The sequence below is a fragment of the Ursus americanus genome, chromosome 24 (genome assembly GCF_024610735.1).
Source record: "Ursus americanus isolate L20-20 chromosome 24, mUrsAme1.1.p, whole genome shotgun sequence".
Lineage (NCBI taxonomy): Eukaryota > Metazoa > Chordata > Mammalia > Carnivora > Ursidae > Ursus > Ursus americanus.
Genome location: NC_142150.1, coordinates 30,451,920 through 30,468,663, shown reverse-complemented (window position 1 = coordinate 30,468,663; position 16,744 = coordinate 30,451,920). Strand labels below are relative to the sequence as shown.

At 62.2% G+C, this 16,744-nt stretch overlaps 1 protein-coding gene across 12 annotated transcripts in view; it reads right to left on the bottom strand.

The window, feature by feature from the left end:
• DGKZ (diacylglycerol kinase zeta) overlaps nt 1–16,744 on the bottom strand; it is a 41,092-nt gene that overhangs the window by 1,912 nt on the left and 22,436 nt on the right. For 2 of the 12 annotated variants that reach the window (XM_045808719.2, XM_045808721.2), the window contains exons 2-27: nt 10,183–10,291; nt 9,655–9,750; nt 9,258–9,332; nt 8,082–8,138; nt 7,591–7,659; nt 6,470–6,541; nt 6,245–6,361; nt 6,073–6,144; nt 5,714–5,809; nt 5,362–5,444; nt 5,201–5,261; nt 5,003–5,116; nt 4,763–4,903; nt 4,115–4,193; nt 3,884–3,939; nt 3,647–3,709; nt 3,476–3,549; nt 3,277–3,388; nt 2,720–2,919; nt 2,429–2,529; nt 2,245–2,324; nt 2,088–2,157; nt 1,904–1,944; nt 1,275–1,414; nt 432–463; nt 201–244 (exon numbers count right to left, since the gene is read on the bottom strand). In XM_045808719.2, coding sequence (XP_045664675.1) covers nt 201–244; nt 432–463; nt 1,275–1,414; nt 1,904–1,944; nt 2,088–2,157; nt 2,245–2,324; nt 2,429–2,529; nt 2,720–2,919; nt 3,277–3,388; nt 3,476–3,549; nt 3,647–3,709; nt 3,884–3,939; nt 4,115–4,193; nt 4,763–4,903; nt 5,003–5,116; nt 5,201–5,261; nt 5,362–5,444; nt 5,714–5,809; nt 6,073–6,144; nt 6,245–6,361; nt 6,470–6,541; nt 7,591–7,659; nt 8,082–8,138; nt 9,258–9,332; nt 9,655–9,750; nt 10,183–10,291 — 2,254 coding nt within the window. The other 10 variants (XM_045808726.2, XM_045808720.2, XM_087854781.1 and 7 more) reach the window with 9 other exon arrangements.

Sequence of the window (16,744 nt, the reverse complement as noted above, 5' to 3'; positions counted from 1 at the left end):
ACTGTGCTAGGAAGCCTCTCTGAAAGGGACACTGTGAGCTGGACAGGGGCAAGGTGGAATGGGGCAATCACCATGGAGACCCCCCCCAGAGGGCCAGACGATGGCAGGTGACAGACAGAGGACAGGCTCCCTCGACCCCACCCAGAGGTCCTGTCTGCCGGGGCCCTGCGGAGCGGAGAAGCCGGAGCCCTCGCTGGTACCTTACAGAAGTTGTTCCTCTTGGCAGCCTCAATCAGCTCTTCACCTGCACGGAACACCTGCCCATTACCCTCTGGGGCCGGGCCGGCCCTGTGTGGGTGCACAGACACACTGGGCAGAGGCAGGCGCCTGCCGGGCGGGGTGACCCCAGCAGCCCTGGCGGGTTGTGGCTGTGGGAGGCTGTGTGCGGGCTCCACCCCCACCTGGGACCAGGGAGAGGGGAGAGGCCTCACCTTTAGGGGGCGGTGCGTCCCCTGGCAGTGACCTGCAAGCAGAGCAGGATGAGACCGGACCCAGAGACAGCGGTCACCCTCCCCGCCCAACCAGGGGGCGCCCTGTGTTCTGTCAACAGTTTATTGAGTGCCCCCTACATAGCGAGCGCTGTGTCGGGGCCAGCGAGACAGCGGCCAACAAGACGCACGGAGAGCTTGCTCTCACGGAGCTTACATTCTAGTCGGGGAGACAGACAAGTCCACAAATAAATAAGGCCTCCTCAGAGCGGGAAGGGTGACGAAGAACGCGAGACGGGGTGCTGTGATTTCACGGCAACGTCAGCCGGGGTTCCTGGGAAGCCTTCTCTGGGGAGGAAACTCCCAAGCTGAGGTCTGAGTGGAGCAGGTGAGGAACAGGGGACCTTTCCGGGGCAGCAGGGAAGTGCAGAGGCGGGCACACTTGAGGCCTTGAAGGGCCAGGAAGGGCACGTGAAGGGCCAGGAAGGGCACGGCACTGGGCAGTGGGGATGGAGGGGAGGTTGGAGGCCCAGGCTCAGGCTGCCATGCTCGGATGTTGGGGGACAGAGGACAGGACTGGCAGAGGAGAGGTCAGAGGGGGAGCCCAGGTCTCTGGCCAGTGCAGCAGGGTGGATGGTGACACTTCCCCGGGGGGACAAAGGGCTGGTCAGTTGGGCTTTGGCCAGGTTTGGTTCTCTGCCAGTGACTCAGCCAGGGAGGGGCCCGTGGGGACCCGCCGCTAGCTGGACACTGGACATGCATCTGGCGCCAAAGGCAGGACGGCAAGAGGTACAGGCTTGTAGGAGGGGTTTCGAGCCAGGGGGCTGGAGGAGACGCAGCACTCACCGGAGCGTGGGTGAGCAGGGGGAGGGGGGGAGAGGGGAAGTGGGGGTTGGGAGGTCAGGCCGGGCCGATGCCCCCAGCAGCTCAGGGTCCAAGATATAAATCTCGTCCTGTGCAATCTCAGTCACATAGTTGAGGTGTTCCTGTGGGTGGGGAGGCCAGGGGCCGAGAGTCAGGACCTTCCAGGGTAGCCGCTGGTGGGAGTGCAGGTGCAGCCAGGCCAGCAGCTCCGGACAAGCCTCTGCCAGGAGCCAGGAGCACGGATGCCGGCAGGCAGAAGCTGGGGCAGGGGCCCTGCCAGTCCCTCTTCCCCTTGCCTTCCTAGCTCCTTCCCACTGCTGAGCCTTTGCCTGGGACACCTAGCATCTGGCCAGAAGCGCCTTCACCTCTGTGCCTCACCGGCTGGCCCCTGTGCTCCGAGGCCCTCGCACCCACCCGGCCAGACTCTTCGGGGCACGCCAGCTCCCTCTGTCTGTGGGCAGCGTGCCTACACCCCACCCACGAGCACGAGCAGGCGTGCAGGCACCCAGTAGGACGACGGGTGAGCCCATCTGTGGAGGCACGAGACAAAAGCAGAGGGGCCCCCAGCGTGGCCCAGAAGCAGCAGTGGACGGAGGGCTGCGAGTGCTCACCTGGGCCCGGTCGATCCTGTAGAAGCGGCTGGCAGTGGTGGCTGTGAGGGAGGCGGACAGCTGTCTGAGGGGGCAGGAGGCCCTTATCCACGCCCAGATAGCCCGCCGCCCCACCAGGAGCCCTGCGGGAGGGGGCAGGACACAGCCCGGGGCCACCAGGAGCTGGTCCTTCGGGGCCACTCACCGTCTAGGAAACACCACTTGGGGGACAGTTTCTGGCAGGTGGGGGACTTGGCTCCAGCACCTTCGGGCTCCTGCCGAGAGAAGCCAAGGGCGGGAGTTGGCAGAGAACAGAAACTAGAGCGGGTGGGCCCAGGCAGGGCAGGCGCCCGACCCCTCACCTGCTGGAGCCTCTCGATGTGGGCACGGCAGAGTTCTAGGTCGCTGTCACCGGGGACCACCACGGTGCCCAGTGGCACAGCTGGCGGACAGAGCAGACCGTCAGCAGCTGGCCATCCCGTCTGCCGCCCCCCCCCCACCGCCCTCAGCAGCTCCCCGCCACCCCCTGCTGCGCTTGGCACTCACAGGCCTCCTTGAGCTGCTCCTTGTCGTAATGCAGGGCCTCGTAGTCGTGCATGCTGACCCTGCTCACCTGGATCCGCAGCTGCTCGGGCACGGGCTGCTGGCTGAGGCACAGGCGGGAGGAGAGCGCTCGGGAAGGGTCCTCGGCCAGGCGCCAGACCCGGGGACCCTGCGCCGCCTCCCCGGGGCAGAGGGATTCGCAGCCCTCTCTCCAGCTGGGGAAACCGAGGCTCGAGAGAGGGGCAGAGTCTGGCCTCGGGCCCAGGGCAGGTGGTGGCCGGGAGGGGAACGTACTCGCTATGCAGGGGGGCGGTGCTGCGCCGCTTGGCCTTCTGCACCATGGTGGCCTGGTTGCGCAGGGCGATGCGGATGCGCGAGGCTGCGAGCTTGCAGGGCTCGCCATCCACCTGCACTGGGATGGCCTTGGACGTGGTGAGCACCACCTCTCGGCACTGCGTCAACCGCTCGCCGTGCCCGCCCACCTGCAGTGCCGCCTGTGGGTGCAGAAGGTTCAGGTCAGGAGCTGGGGCAGGGGCAGTGGGGCCCCAAGCTCTGTTCCCGCACGGATGCTGTGGCCAGGGAACAAGCGACAATAACCCCAACAGACAGCAGAGGGCGGATAAGACCTCAGTCAGAGAGGGGAGGGGAGAGCGGAGAGTGAGACCCTGGTCAGAGGAGGGCGGGAGTAAGGAAGGGAGAGACCCCAGCCAGGGAGAAGAGCATGAATTCTCCCATCTTGGCCAGTGAAGGGAAGTCTTGTGATCCCCCCACCCTTCCATCTTGGGACAGTGCTCCTGGTCACTGTGGGGGCAGAACCAGGGCTCCAGCCAGGTCCATGTTGGCCCACTCACCAGGGACGTCATGGTAAAGCCAATGACCTCGAGGTAGCCATCGTCGTGCCGCTGGGGCTCAAAGTCGTGGTGCTCCCCAGGGTGGCCCCAGGGCATGGTGCCTGCGCAGTACCTGAGGGGAAGGCAACACAAGGGCCTTCAGAGGACAGTCGTGCAGGATGGAGACATCAGGGCACACACAGAGCCCTCCCCTCCTCACCTGGGGATATTCAGGAAAACAATGCACTGGGGTTTCAGGTCCTGAATCTTGGGGGTCAGGTCAGTTCCGTCACACTGCAGGCAGGCACAGGGGAGGGTGTAGGGTATATACCCGTGCCAAGGCAGCCTCCGCTGGGCCCACCCACTCTGCCTGCCAGCTTGGCCCACTTACCACCACTCGGATGTGCTTGGCCAAGTCCTTAGAACTGCCCATCAGGAAGTCGGAGAAGGCTGTCTGTGGGAGAGAGAGGGCGTAACCATCTGGCGACAGGGACTTTTTCTCACCACTTCTCGGCGGGGGTCCTGTGGCCTGGCAGACACAGGTGCGCAGGGGGCACAGGCGGTAGAATAGCGGGCATGGCGAGGGCGGGGCGGGGGGGAGGCAGTTGCTGGCAGACCCCAGACTCACCCCAGCATAGAACATCTTATTCCGGAAACGGCTGTTGAATTTCTCTGGGTTGGCCTCTGGGTGGCGACAAGAAACGGGACAGTCAGACATTCTGAACTTGCTGGGGCTCCCCAGGCGAGTGCTGGGCACTGCTGGGGGTGGTGGGTGGGGGCAAATTCTGACCCTCTCGGGGACTCTCCTGTGTCCTTCCCTCCCAGCCTCCCGATGCTTTCTCAGCAAGTGGTTGCCTACCTCGAGACTCATGAAACTCCAGGGTGACGTGGGCATCAAAGCCCAGGCTGAAGTAGTTGTTGAAGACGTCCAGGGGCAGCTGGAAAAAGGTCAAGGGCCCAGCATGAGGGCTGGGCCTCACAGCCACTTTCCTGCTCGGACCTGCTCCGTGCCAGGGGCCACCAGGCTGGCTTGACCCACGCAGTTTTGGAAGCCTTTCCCACAGTTAACGGGATCCACCAGAAAGCTCTTCCCCCTAGCCCACAGCCCGCCTCAGGCTCTGCCCACAGCTCCCGCGGGGCTCCTCCAAGTGCCCAGTATACAAAACACCCTGGGCCCTGCTGGCATTCTCTTCCCTGGCTTTCCAGCCCCCCGCCCCACACACTTCTTCCCGAAGTGCCATATTCTGTAGGGGCTCCATGAGAACGGGGACTTTGTTCTGCTGCTGCTTAAAATGGTGCCTGGCATGTGGTAGATATTCAGTAAATATCTGCCCAGTAACAGCGGGCTTATGCGGTACCACTGTTACCACTGTACAGGAGAGCCGAAAGTCTGCAGAAATGAAGAGATTTGTCCAAAGGCCCAGAACCGGCAAGTGGGAGAGAGGGCTTCCCCCTCCCCCCCAGCCCCGGATATCGGCTGCCCCCATCCTGGCCCTGGCCGACCTACCCGGTCAGTGGCGCCCTCCTCGCGCTCCTCTGGCCCCGCGTCGGGGTTGGGCTCGGCACGGAGGTCCCAGCGGTCTAGCTGCACCACATTCCCCTCCTCTACATGGGAGAGGATCTTGGACACAGGCTCATCCGTGTAGCCCTGGGGGGGCAAGGCAGGAACTGAGCCTCTCCTGGGGACAGGGGCCACCCCCAGCCGCACAGCCCATCCCCCACCCCGCTCCCCGCCTTGGGCTCTTACCCCACCCCAGTTGAGGGTACGGGCCAAGTCATTGCCAGTGCCCAGTGGCAGAATGGCAACGGGCGGCGGCGGCTTTAAGCGCAGCTGGTCCAGAGTGGAAAGGATCCAGCCGACCTGGAGGTGGCAGAGCAGAAGGGCAGGTCAGCCCAGCGGGGCAGGAGCAGACGCAGACGCAGGAGCAGAGGCAGGAGGACTCACCGTGCCGTCACCGCCACATGCCAGGATCCGCAGGTTGTGCACTTTGCGGTACATCTCCAGCCTGGAGTTAGGATGGGAACAGGGTCAGGGGATGTGGGCCTGACGGTCCGCGCCAGGCAAGCACTCCCCACCGTCTCCGCAGAGCTCTGGCAAGTACTTACGCCTCCTTGGGCCCTCCCTGGCTCAGGTCAAAGACTTGTCGGGGGTTGAGATACCACAGGAAGGACTGGATGATCTTAGCGCCCTGCAGGGGACCGGGGGAGCCAGTCAGGGCCGTGGACTGACGTGGGGACAAGCACGTGAGAAGGACGAAGGACACGGCTGTGGGAACCGGGCCCAGCAAGGGGCGAGGGATGGAGACAGGCTTCGCTTTCCTCAGGATCTCTGGGCAAGAGGGACGGGGCAGAAGCCTGCAACGGAAGCTGGGAGCAGGTGCTGCGGAGGGGAGGGGTGCGGAGCTTGACCCCGCTCCTCCCCTGGAGGCCCCCCGCGGAGAGGGGAGGCTGTGCGTACCTGGTTGCCCCCACTCTTGGGGTTCACAAACACCAGCAGGGGCTTCATGAGGGGGGATGGCGTGGGCCTGATGATGAAGGGTCTCCAGCGGCCCTCCTTGGAGACACAGAGACTGTGAGGCTCTACCCTGGCTTGGCAGATCTTACCCCCATTCTCAGTGGTGCCCCCTCCCGTACCGCCTCCGGGGCAGACCTTAAGGGGGGCCTGGCCAGAGAGAGGCAACTTGAATCTGGCCCCCCACCTTCCTCAGGGGCCCAGAGCTCACCAAAGGCTGTATCGGCCCAGAGAGCTCAGTACTTCAAGAAACAGGCCCCTCTTTCCTGTTCCCCTCCAGCTGCCCACCCAGCCCCAAGACTAACCTCTGGCCCTTTCTTGCTAGATTTCCTCTTGAAGGATGCTCTCTTTTTCTTCTTGCTTGCCTTGAGGGTATTCTGCAAAGGAAGCAGGGGCATTGGTGACAAGGTGGGCGGGCTGGGGTGGCTGGCAGAGCCCGAGTGTGGAGGCGGCGCCACGGGTGCAGACAGGACTCACCTGGGGCCTGCGGGCACGGAGGATCCAGGTGGGTGGGATGACCACAGCAGCATGGACCCCCAGGGAGCACGGCTCCTCTATCTGCTGCAGCATGAAGCAGGACACCTTGCTGTGGTACTAGAGAGGAGGGGCCGCAGCTGAGCCGGGCCTGAGCCCAGGCGTGGGGGGCCCCCACCCAGTGCCACCCAGGGGACAGCCTCCGGGGGTGGGGCGAGCACCACTCACTGCCTGCTTGCACCAGGAGCAGCTGATGGCCACAATCTCCTTGCTGTGGAAGGTGAACTTCTGCTGGAAGCCCTAGGGTGGAGAGGGTGGTTGGGGCACCAGCAGCCGGGCCCAGAGCAGCAGGCCCAGCCCCTCTCCCGTGGCCAACCTCTCCCCACCCAGGGAAACTGAGCCCATTTTTAAAAACGGAAACAACTACAAAATAAGCCCCTGGAGCAGGGAGGCCTGCAATTCTCTGAAGCTAACCGCAAAGCAGTTGGGTGCACACGCCCGATCTGCCAGAAAGGGTCCACAGCTAACTCCTGCCAGTGGAGAGCCCCTTCCTGACCCCAGACCCCGAGGTCCCCCGGTATACACTTAGAGCGCTTCACGCTTAACGGCACCTGTCACGTTCATTCCCTTGTTCATTCCCCAGACATTTACCAAGGGCCTAGCTGTTTGCCTGACACTGTGCTCGGCACTGAAAGTGAGCAGAGGGAAGAGGGACAAGAGCTAGAGCCTGCGCTTACTGAGCGAAACAGAGCAGAAGCAGATAGGGAGGAAGTGACCGCCGCACTGTGGGCTGTGCTCAGGGAGACTGCCCGCAGTCTATCTTCAAGCCACATTCTCCTCCAGGAAGGCAGGGCCCTCACTCGCCCGCTCAGTGCTCGGCAGCGCTAGAGCCTGCGCTTACTGAGCGAAACAGAGCAGAAGCAGATAGGGAGGAAGTGACCGCCGCACTGTGGGCTGTGCTCAGGGAGACTGCCCGCAGTCTATCTTCAAGCCACATTCTCCTCCAGGAAGGCAGGGCCCTCACTCGCCCGCTCAGTGCTCGGCAGCCAACAGGGCTGACCAAGCAAACGAGTGAGTCTCTACAATTCCCAGGGGCTCCCGCACGGCTTCAAGGCAGCTGCACGGCACTAGAAGCGAACTTGCTTCCCTGCTCTCCTGCTCCATCCAGAGACCTGGGTGTTTTGGGACTGACTGGGCACCTCAGCTAGGTTGGCAGTGACCCCGGGACTCTGCACGCAGGAGACGCCGTCAGCGGCGGGCAGGTCACACTGGATGCACAGCCTGAGGCTCGGGGGGCCGCAGGGTCCGGGTCCAGCGGGTAGCAGCCTGGCCCCGGGGCAGAGCCTCACCTTCCCACAGTGCCGACACTTGCCATCCTGGCGCCGCCGGTGTACCCAGTGGTGCCGCACGAAGGTTGGCTGGAGGAGGAGGAGAGAATATCACTACAGCGAGGCCTGGAGAGGCGCAGCCCTGAGCGTGGCCTGCACCCCTCAATGTATGAACGTGCGGCGTGGGCTGCAGGAAGCTCTCTGCAGCAGCGTGTGTGAGGGCAGGGCGGCTGGAGACTTCTCTCCATGGCCTCGAGGTGGGGGCCGAGGCGCCAGCCAGGGGAGAAGAGCGAGGAGGCACAAGAGGCAGGCAGGGCCTCACCTCCCATCTGCAGGCAGGGCCAGCCAAGCCTTCCCCATCGAGACCCTCTCAGAGCCTCAGCCCTGCATCTCCCTGGGCCCCAGAGCAGCCTCAAAGGGGCCAAGTCCCTGGTGGCACTCTGGAGACACTGTGGAGAAGTCCACTCAGGACACCCGGGGCCTCCTTACCCATAACTACCCTGGGCACTTACCTCACGGATGTTCCTGGAGCCTGATTCACGGAAGGACGGCTTACAGCGGAAATTTATCTGCGGAACATTGCAATGCCCACCCAAATGTCAGAACCTCCTTTCAGGGGGTCAGGCATCTAGCCACCTTCTCCAGGAAAGTGTCACTCAGTCATCCTCACAAGGCAGGGATAGCCCCAAATCGTCCCGGGAGCCCTCAGAATGTGAGACATCTCTGCTCAGAAGCCCTCCTGCACCCCTGCCTCCTCTCCACCAGCCAGAAGGACCCTTTCCTTCCTCTGTCGGTACCTGGGATGCGGGACACTGGGAGTTTTGTGTCCCCCTCCCCCACTAAAAGGCAGCATGCTTTACTCCTCCCAGATTTTCCCTTGCCCTCCAGTGCTCCCAGCCTAGGCACGTGCAGGCACCTGATCCTTGCTTGCACACTTGTGCTGGCTGGTCCCCAGAGACCATTAGCTCATTTGTGGAAACTGGTTTGATTTCCACCTTGTGTTCTGTAACGCCTGGGGCTGTGTTTGTTTCTCTTTTCCCAACTGTCCCTCCGTCAGCCTCAGCACAGTTGCAGGGAAACCTCACTCTAGGAGTCGGGCTGGGGCAAGTGGCCCACGTTAGCCTCGTTCATGCTATTCCTAGTCCTCCAGGCTTTCCCACGTGCTGACTGGGATTTCTGCTGCCTCCCACCCTCTGCCTGGACCTACCTCCCCAGTGTCCCCTCTACTTCCGTTTAGAAGCACGGGGCCCAGACATGACACCAGCTGTCGACACACTACGGACCACAGTCCTTAGGGAAAGGTCTCCAGAGCAGCAGTGTGTAATGGACAGAGCCAAGCTTCAGCAAGACAATGGCCCTTCTAAATGTGAACTTAGGTGCGGATAAAATGGTGTCTTGGCCGTCAGTCATGAATCCACCCCACTGACACAGTCAGTGAGCCTCACTCACTGCCAGGCTTGTTCTGGGCAATGGGGATAAGGCAGATAAAAAGTGGGGGGGAGACAGGATTCAAATGCAGCCATTTCAGCTCCAGGGTCTCTGGCTCTTCACCACCACGCAGGCTGGGACACTTTTGGCAAGTGACGCTTGTAACGTGAATATGCGTGCAGAGACGCACACGTGTGTGCACTCAGATGCCTTTGGCACCCAAAGGGGAGGGGCGGGAAAGGCTGAGCGCCCATCCTCACCTTCTCCAGCTGTTCGATGCAGGGAGTGTGCACCACGATCTTGCAGGCTGCACACTTTCTCCGGGACACGGATTTCTGCTGCAGAAAACGAAGAGAGGGCCCTGACGCACCAGGTAACTCCGTCCAGGATGCTGCCCCACGGCAGGAAGAGAAATCCTTTCATGTGTCCCAGCACAGCTGCCCTGTGTGTTCACTGGGCATGCCCGGTCCTGGCATCTGAACACAGCCCCATTCCTCCTGCCCTCCGCAGGCAGCCCTCAGCAGGGGCGCTCAGGTGAGCTCTTGTTCCCACCTCCCCTCCGAAGGGCTACAGCTGTCGGGCCAGCAGAAGTCAGCCCACAGGCTTCTAGACTCGCTCCACCAGCAGGGGGCGGCATGCCACCCAGAGCTCACTCACCAGCATCTTAGCTACACAGTACTGCTCCCCAACATAGCAGAAGTCCCCGGACACGTTGGTCTCGAACCAGATGTGTTCCCCATACGTCGCGGACTCCTAGACCATGAGATGAGCACGGTCAGCACAAACCTGCTACCCAGCCCATCCGTCAGTTCCTGCCCTGACCTACCAACTCACCTCTCTCCCAAGACAGACCCGCTCCGGCCCCACAATCTACTCTGCTCCATCCTGTTTCCCAACTGTCCCTGCTCTTTTTTATTTTTTTGAAGATTTAAAAACATTTTTTTAAGTAACCCCCAAGATCAAGAGCCGCAGGCTCCACCAACAGAGCCAGCCGGGCACTCTTCCCACTGTCCCTGCTCTTGAGGGCTTGGCTCAAACATGGCCACCCCAGCAGGTCTGCCCTGCCCATGGGCTCCTCCCGCAGCTGCCCTCAGCACCTCCCTCCACCTCCAACCGCTCTGTGGTCCCAAGCCCAGCAGGGGCTGGTACCCACCTATCCCGCCCTCCCAGCACCCTGCCACTCACGCTCCAGTCCACAGTGCTCCGGACCTGCCGCTCTGGCTCGCTGCACAGGGCCCCGGGAGTGGGTGGAGGGGGGGCCAGGTGCTGGAGGCCCGACTTGGTGATGGCTTTCCTGCAGAAAAGGAGACCGCTGAGGCCAGCTGAGCACCTGGTGACTCTGCTTCCTCCCCCCTTACCTGGGATCTCTGCCCTCACTGTGACTTCAACCCCTGGCCAAGACAGGGACTGCCATGAAGAGGGCAGGGGACACCCCACAGCAGCCTAGGACTCTGAGAGATTCTCTGCAGGAGACTTAGCCCTCCTCACAGCCCTTGTAGGGTGCGCTGGCTTCCAGGCACTGTCTGGAGCTATTCCCAAAGGGGGGGCCCTCAGGCCAGGCCGAGCCTGGAGGTCCTTCCTTCAGGCCCGCCCCCTTGGGGTCTGCATACTTGCCCTGCCGGCCGCAGCTATACCTACGCAAGCAGGGCACTCCAGGTCTGGGGTCCTGCCGACTTGCGCCGTAGGGCTACCTGACGCCTGCGGGACAGCGGGCGCACGCGGGCGGGCATCAGAGCGCCAGCTGCGGTGCCTGAGGCTCTTCGGCCCCCAGGGCCGGGGTGCTGGCCTGGAGGCCGCTGCTGGCTGAGGCGCCGATAGTAACCGTGCAGGCCCCAGAGGGCATGGTCATACACCACGTCAGCGGGGAGCAGGTGGGAGGAGGCTCGGCGCCGGCGCAGGCAGCGAAGCATGGGCACGAGGGTGCCCTGGTGTGAGGAGGGCCCTGGTCTCTTGGTGCCTGGCTGGGTGGCTCTCAATGCCGCAATGGTCACGTCCTCCTCCTGAGCGGACTCTTCCTCATGCATGCCTATGAGCCCAGCCACCAGCAGGGGCGTGCCCAAAAGCTGCGGCCCAACAGCGGCAGGCTGGGGGGCGGGCACCTCATCCACGATGAAGCGGGGGTTGCAGGCTGGGGGCACAGTGCTGGAGCGCCGGCGGCTGGAGCCCCGGGCCCCCACCCCGCAGCTCAGGAGGCAGCCCTGGAGCTGTGCACTGGAGCGGCGCCGCTGTGCCAGTGAGGAGGAGGCCTGCCCGGCAGGGGAGCGGCGCCGGGCCTTGCCTGTGGGCAGCCCCACACTGCTGGGCCGCCGCTGCCCCTCCCCGGGGCCTGGCGCCTTCCGCTGGAAGCGTCTCCTAAAGAAGGTCTCCATGGCAGGGGCAGGTGGATGGCTGTTGGGCAGAGACCAGGAGCATCAGGGGCTGGGCCAGGCTATGGCCCATCCTGCGCCCAGAAGCCCAGTCACAGCCTCTGCCCTTTGAGCAGAGAAGGGACACAGAGAGGATGGGGGAGGGTCCATGGCCTCTGACCTCCAGAAACACAGTGTGTGAGGGTACCACGGAGTCCTCAGGGGAGCCCACATTTACCACTGCTGGAAGCACTAACACCCTCCCCAGTCATACCCAATGCTGCCCCAGGAGTAACGGGTACAAGGGGCTCCCCGCTTCCCATGCGGCTCCCCTGTCCAGGCACCATAAACCACAAAGCCCTGGCCTTTGACTCCCTCAGCCTGAAGCCGATGGAAAAGGAAAAAAGGAAGCTGGAAGCCCGCAGCCCTGGGTTCCAGGTTGCAGTCGGCCTCTACAGACTGAGGGGCCAAGGATAAGCCTTTTCTTTTCCTCTCCTGGGGCCTCTGTTTGGCTACTCGGGGCAGCTTGGGTGTAGGTGTCCCCTCCTGGGACGTGGCACAAACTAAGCTACGAGAATACAACGAGGCCCTCTGAAAAGAAATTCAGTCTGGATAAGACCCCCAGACTCTCTCAGCCCCAGTGGTGGGCTGAGGCTGAGAGCGGCACTAGAAATGGAGAGGATCTGACTTCGGGATCAAAGGACCCTGGGGACCAAGGCCCTCAGGACTGGAGGAGAGCCGCACAGAGGGAGAGCCACCGCAGGCCTCACGCAGGAGGACGCTGTACGGGGAGAAACAAGAGGCCTGAGCCAAGAGAAAAGCCTTCCGGGTGCGTTCTGGGTGTGCGTCTCTACCTCTGAGGGGCTAAAAGAAAGAACTTTCTTGGTAGACTGCTCTGTCTTAGCCTTCTGCAGAGGCCCAGTCCGGATCTCCCATGTGTGAAAGTACCGGCTGACGGGTGATGTCTGAAAACCCTTCCAGCCCTCCTGCCAAGGGAGCCTGTGAACTGCACTTTGTCCGAGGCACCAATGCTAGAAGCTCCAACTCTCCGCCCCAGACTGCCCTCCTGGAGGGAGGCAGAACCCACGCGGAGCACCCTTACTCAAACCATCCTCCCTTGACCTGTTCCTGAACACCGGCCCAGCTTCCTTCGCCAGCTCACCTGCCCCCGGCTGCCCTTTCTTCACAGGCTGCTGGGATTCCTGCACCCTCACTGCTTCCGAACAGTGGGGGAAGGGCAGGAAGCCTGGGAGGCTTGGGGGGAATGCCTCCAGAATGCCCAGGGATGCCTGTGCCCCGCCATCAGGTGATCTCCCGGGCCCTGGCAGCCACAGAGAGGTCTGAGCCACAGCCATGGGACATGTGCCTGGGGCCGACAAGAGAAACACGCCCACCTGCTGAGGGTCTGGCAGAAGTCAGGCATGGTGGGTGTGAGCCTTGGACAAACGGCGGTGGACGCTCGGCTTGAGCACTCAGGCCCGGGCTGCGTGCGTGTCTACTGCCTGCTTCTCCCACCACCCACTCACCCACTCTAATCTGCAACAAGCATGTGAGTCTGGGCTAGCAACGCCAGGCGGAAGCCCTGGATGGGTGTGGGGGTATTCAGGGAGAGGCACATGGGGCCAAGGTGTCCAAGCTCCTGTGATTGGCAGTGTGCCTGGGGAAGCAGTGCTCGAGACTGCCTGTTACAGTCCCCAGCCTCTGCAGGAGACAAGGCGAAAGGCAGGAGTTAAGCTCTGCGGGTAGGAGAACGGGCGAGGGCAGAGAGCTCTCGGCTTCCTACTAAAATCAATTATCATCACAGCTAACGTTTATTGAGTGCCCCCAATGAGCCAGGTACTCTGCTAAGCCCTTTACAAGCACACATATCATTTTATAAACCAGAGCAATGTGGAAGAATAGGTACTGCATCCTACCATGTTCCTCATGGGAAACTGAGGCACAAGGACGTAACTTGCCCGAAGTCCACAGCGAGTCAATGGGGAGCCAGTAATGGAACCCAAGTCTGCGTGAAGGCAAAGCCTGTACCCCAGAGCCTCAGTGGAGAGTAGGGTCTTTCCTTTGGGGCCATGGGACTGAGACTAAGGGGGGATGGCGCAGGGAGGGGAACCCTAATAAGAGCAACAACGGCCCCATTGACTGAACGCCTACGGCGAGACAGGCCCCGAGCTAAGTACTTTCATTTATCGTCTCACTTGATCCCGACCACAGCCCTGCCAGGCGGGTAGGATCAGCGGCTCCATTACAGAGACGAGGCCTGAACAGGGGCAGTACACGCCCCAGGTCACAAGGCCGGTCAGTGGCAGAACCCGGACCTGAACCCGGTCTGCCGGACTCCAGTCTGCTCCGCACCCAGGAAGAGAAGCCTGAAGGCCTGGCTGCCCACTGCTGCCCGGGCGCTGGCCTGCCAGCACTCCCCCAGGGTGTCAGCTTTCCCCGCCCGTCTGGTCAGGCCGCCCTGTGACAGCTGCCTGGCCTGGAGGAGATTAGTCACCCGGACACACCGCCTGATGCTAGTGTCACCCAGAAAACAAAAGGCCACAGTCAGTAGGGGGGAGGTGCTGCGGGCGCTCTGTGAGCAGTGATGAGGTCTGGGCCCTGCCCGCTGCCCCGGACCCACACTGACAAGAGTGGCCAGGAGGCAGGGGCCGCCTCACGACAGGGTGGCAGCTGACAGGTGCTCCCACAGCGCTCTGGGCCACACACTGAGGGGCAGCCCCAAGTCCAACCGTCCAGGAGTCTCATCGGCTGCCTGGCGGTGCAGTCACTGCGAGTGGGGAGCAAAGCAGGCTAGGCCAGGCCGGTGTTGGTGACCACGTGCAAAGCTGTCCCCACACGTGCCTCAGTTTCCTTGTTTGTCCAAGGAGGCTTCAAGACTGGCTGAATTGATATTTTATGACAAGTAGTCCTGCAAGGCCCCCATGCCTCTATCTCTATGTTCCCAATGCCCCCTCCCCCCAGGCCCCATGCTTCCTGCTCCTCTGGTCTCCATAGAAACCTCTGTCCTCTGGTCAGCAACAGCCTGATTCCAGACTTCCTATCTCTGCTGAGGCTTCTGCTGGGTCCAGTCAGAAGCCCCGCCTGACCTCAGGCCTGTCCCAGCCCTTCCCCACAGCACAGCCCTGAGCAGCAGTGTCGTCTCACCGCAATGTCTGCCATCTTCAGCAGACCACACGCTACGTGTAAAGGTCACTGGAGGCGGCCCCACAGGATTCTGACACCAACAGCAGAGCAAAACGGCTACTCCTCAGCCTTCTCATGGGGGACCCGAGGGAAGCTTGTCACACCCGAAGGGGACAGGATGAGAAAGGACTCAAGGGTTCCACGAACCTCCAGCTGGCTGTTGAGAGCCTAGGGACGACAAAGGATGCTACAGGAGAGACACGCATGGCGGCATCCAGCCATGTGCCCTCGATGAACAGCAGCGAGTGTGGCTAGGGGCAGCTGCCAGTGGGTGAGCAAGCATGAGCGCCCCAGCTTTGCTACTAGCTAGAAAGAACCAGACTCCTGGCCTCCCAGCCCAGACTATCTCACACCCTATGTTAGTTTCAAGTGGAAAAGCCCAAGGGCTTTGGAACCCTGCATCTGCCATTGCTTTCCCGGGTGTGGATCAACTAACCTTTCTGATCCTCAACTTTCTCCTCTGCAAAATGGGGATGATACCACCTAGTTCAGAAGGTTGGCATAAGGGAGGTTCTGATGAAGTACCTGATGATACCTGGCAGAGGGTAGGGGCATGGCAGGGCTTACACCTGCAGCAGACACAAGGCCATGTGGATCGTGCCATCTCCTGCGGTTTGTCTTTGCCCACGGCGGGAGTGCGAACCCAGAAAGGGAAGCAGGAGAACCTGGGGTGGCCACTACCCACCACATGAAGAATAGAGCCTGGCAGCCAGAGTCACCTGGGTATCTGTTCATGCTGTAAAAGATGCCCTCTGCCCCTCGTGCCAGGCGTGGCCCCCAGAGGTGCTCACACAGGACACCCCATGGGATGCAGCCAGGGTTCTCATTCCCGGCTGTGAGCAGGACCCTACATGACCCCCTCGTCAGGGAAGGCTGGGAATGGTGCACAGTGGCCCCATTTCCAGCAGGCCCACAGCAAGGGCCTGGAGCAGCCTCCCCAGGGGGATACTGGTCAGAAGCCACCTCTGGCTGCTCTGCTCCCACAGCCCGAAGGTCAGAGGGAAGGAGGTGGGGACAGCTGGAAGGGAGGCCTGCCTGGGGGCTGGTGAGACAGGGTCTCCACTCTCCCAAGGTCTTTACTTGCTTAGAGGAGCCTGCCCAAAACAAAACAAAGCGTAGCGGGGAGCAGGTGGGCCAGGGCTTCATGGGAGAGGCAGCCAGCAGGCCAGTAATGTTTACCTCCACGGAGTCTGGTGGGGGCAGGAGCCTAGCCTACCCTTTCCCTTCCCTTCTCTTTTCCATCAGCTTTAGAGCCTCATCCAGGAATGGTGGTGCCTGGGCCCACCCTGATCCGTTCCTCCCCAGACCCACCCAGACAGATACAGGAAGGAGGAAGCAGAAGGCAAGGAAGGGTTGGGGGGTGGGGAGTCCCTTTTGACCTGATCTGGAAGGCTGGGTGGCAGGCAGAAGGTGGGCGAGCGGGTGGGGCCTGGGGTCCCTGTGGGCAGGCGAGCCCGGGCTCTGGCTCCAGCTCCAGGCTGCCGGCCTCTGGCTGAGCAAGTCCTAGTTTGGAGAGCAAGCAGAGCTGCTGTGGCCGCTCCTCTGCCCCCTCCCCCTCGCCACCCTCCTCCCCCCAGCCTGAGACAGCCGTTATGAAAATAACCCGATTGGTAACCAACTGCACTTCCTCTCCCAGCGGCGGCTCCAGGCCCTGCAGCAAGCAGGCGGCCGGTGGGCGGGCGGGCACACGCGCACCAGTCCTGCCTCCTGGCTTCTTGTCGCGAAGTCCCCAGAGCCAGGCTGAGCAATAGACCGGTAGCCTTCCCTCCACCTGGCACCCAGTAGAGCACACACAGCTCCTGCCTTGGCTCCTGGAGGAGGCCTGGGGAGGCAGAAGTGGGGGGTGGGTCGCACCCCTTCTGGCCACCTAATGTCCTCTCATACCCACCAGACAGGTGTTCTGGGGTCTGGGGCAAGCGTGTGAGATAGCAATCACTGGCGCCCGTCAAAATAACCACAAAAACAGGTATCTGTCCAGTCTTTCACAACGTACAAAGCACTTTTTCACAAGCACTATCAGACGGGAGGCTTGTGATTCTCCTGCATGGGTGGTATTATTGTCCCAGCTAAACAATAGGGCACCTGAGGCTCACAGAGGCCTGTGGCTGCCTGAGCGCAGAAGTGGCCGAGCTGGGACTGTCCATCCTGGGTCTCCTGGCCCTGCCAAGGGGGCCTGCCACAAATGCCCTGGCTTGTGTCCTGGAGAGGCCAGCCCATGT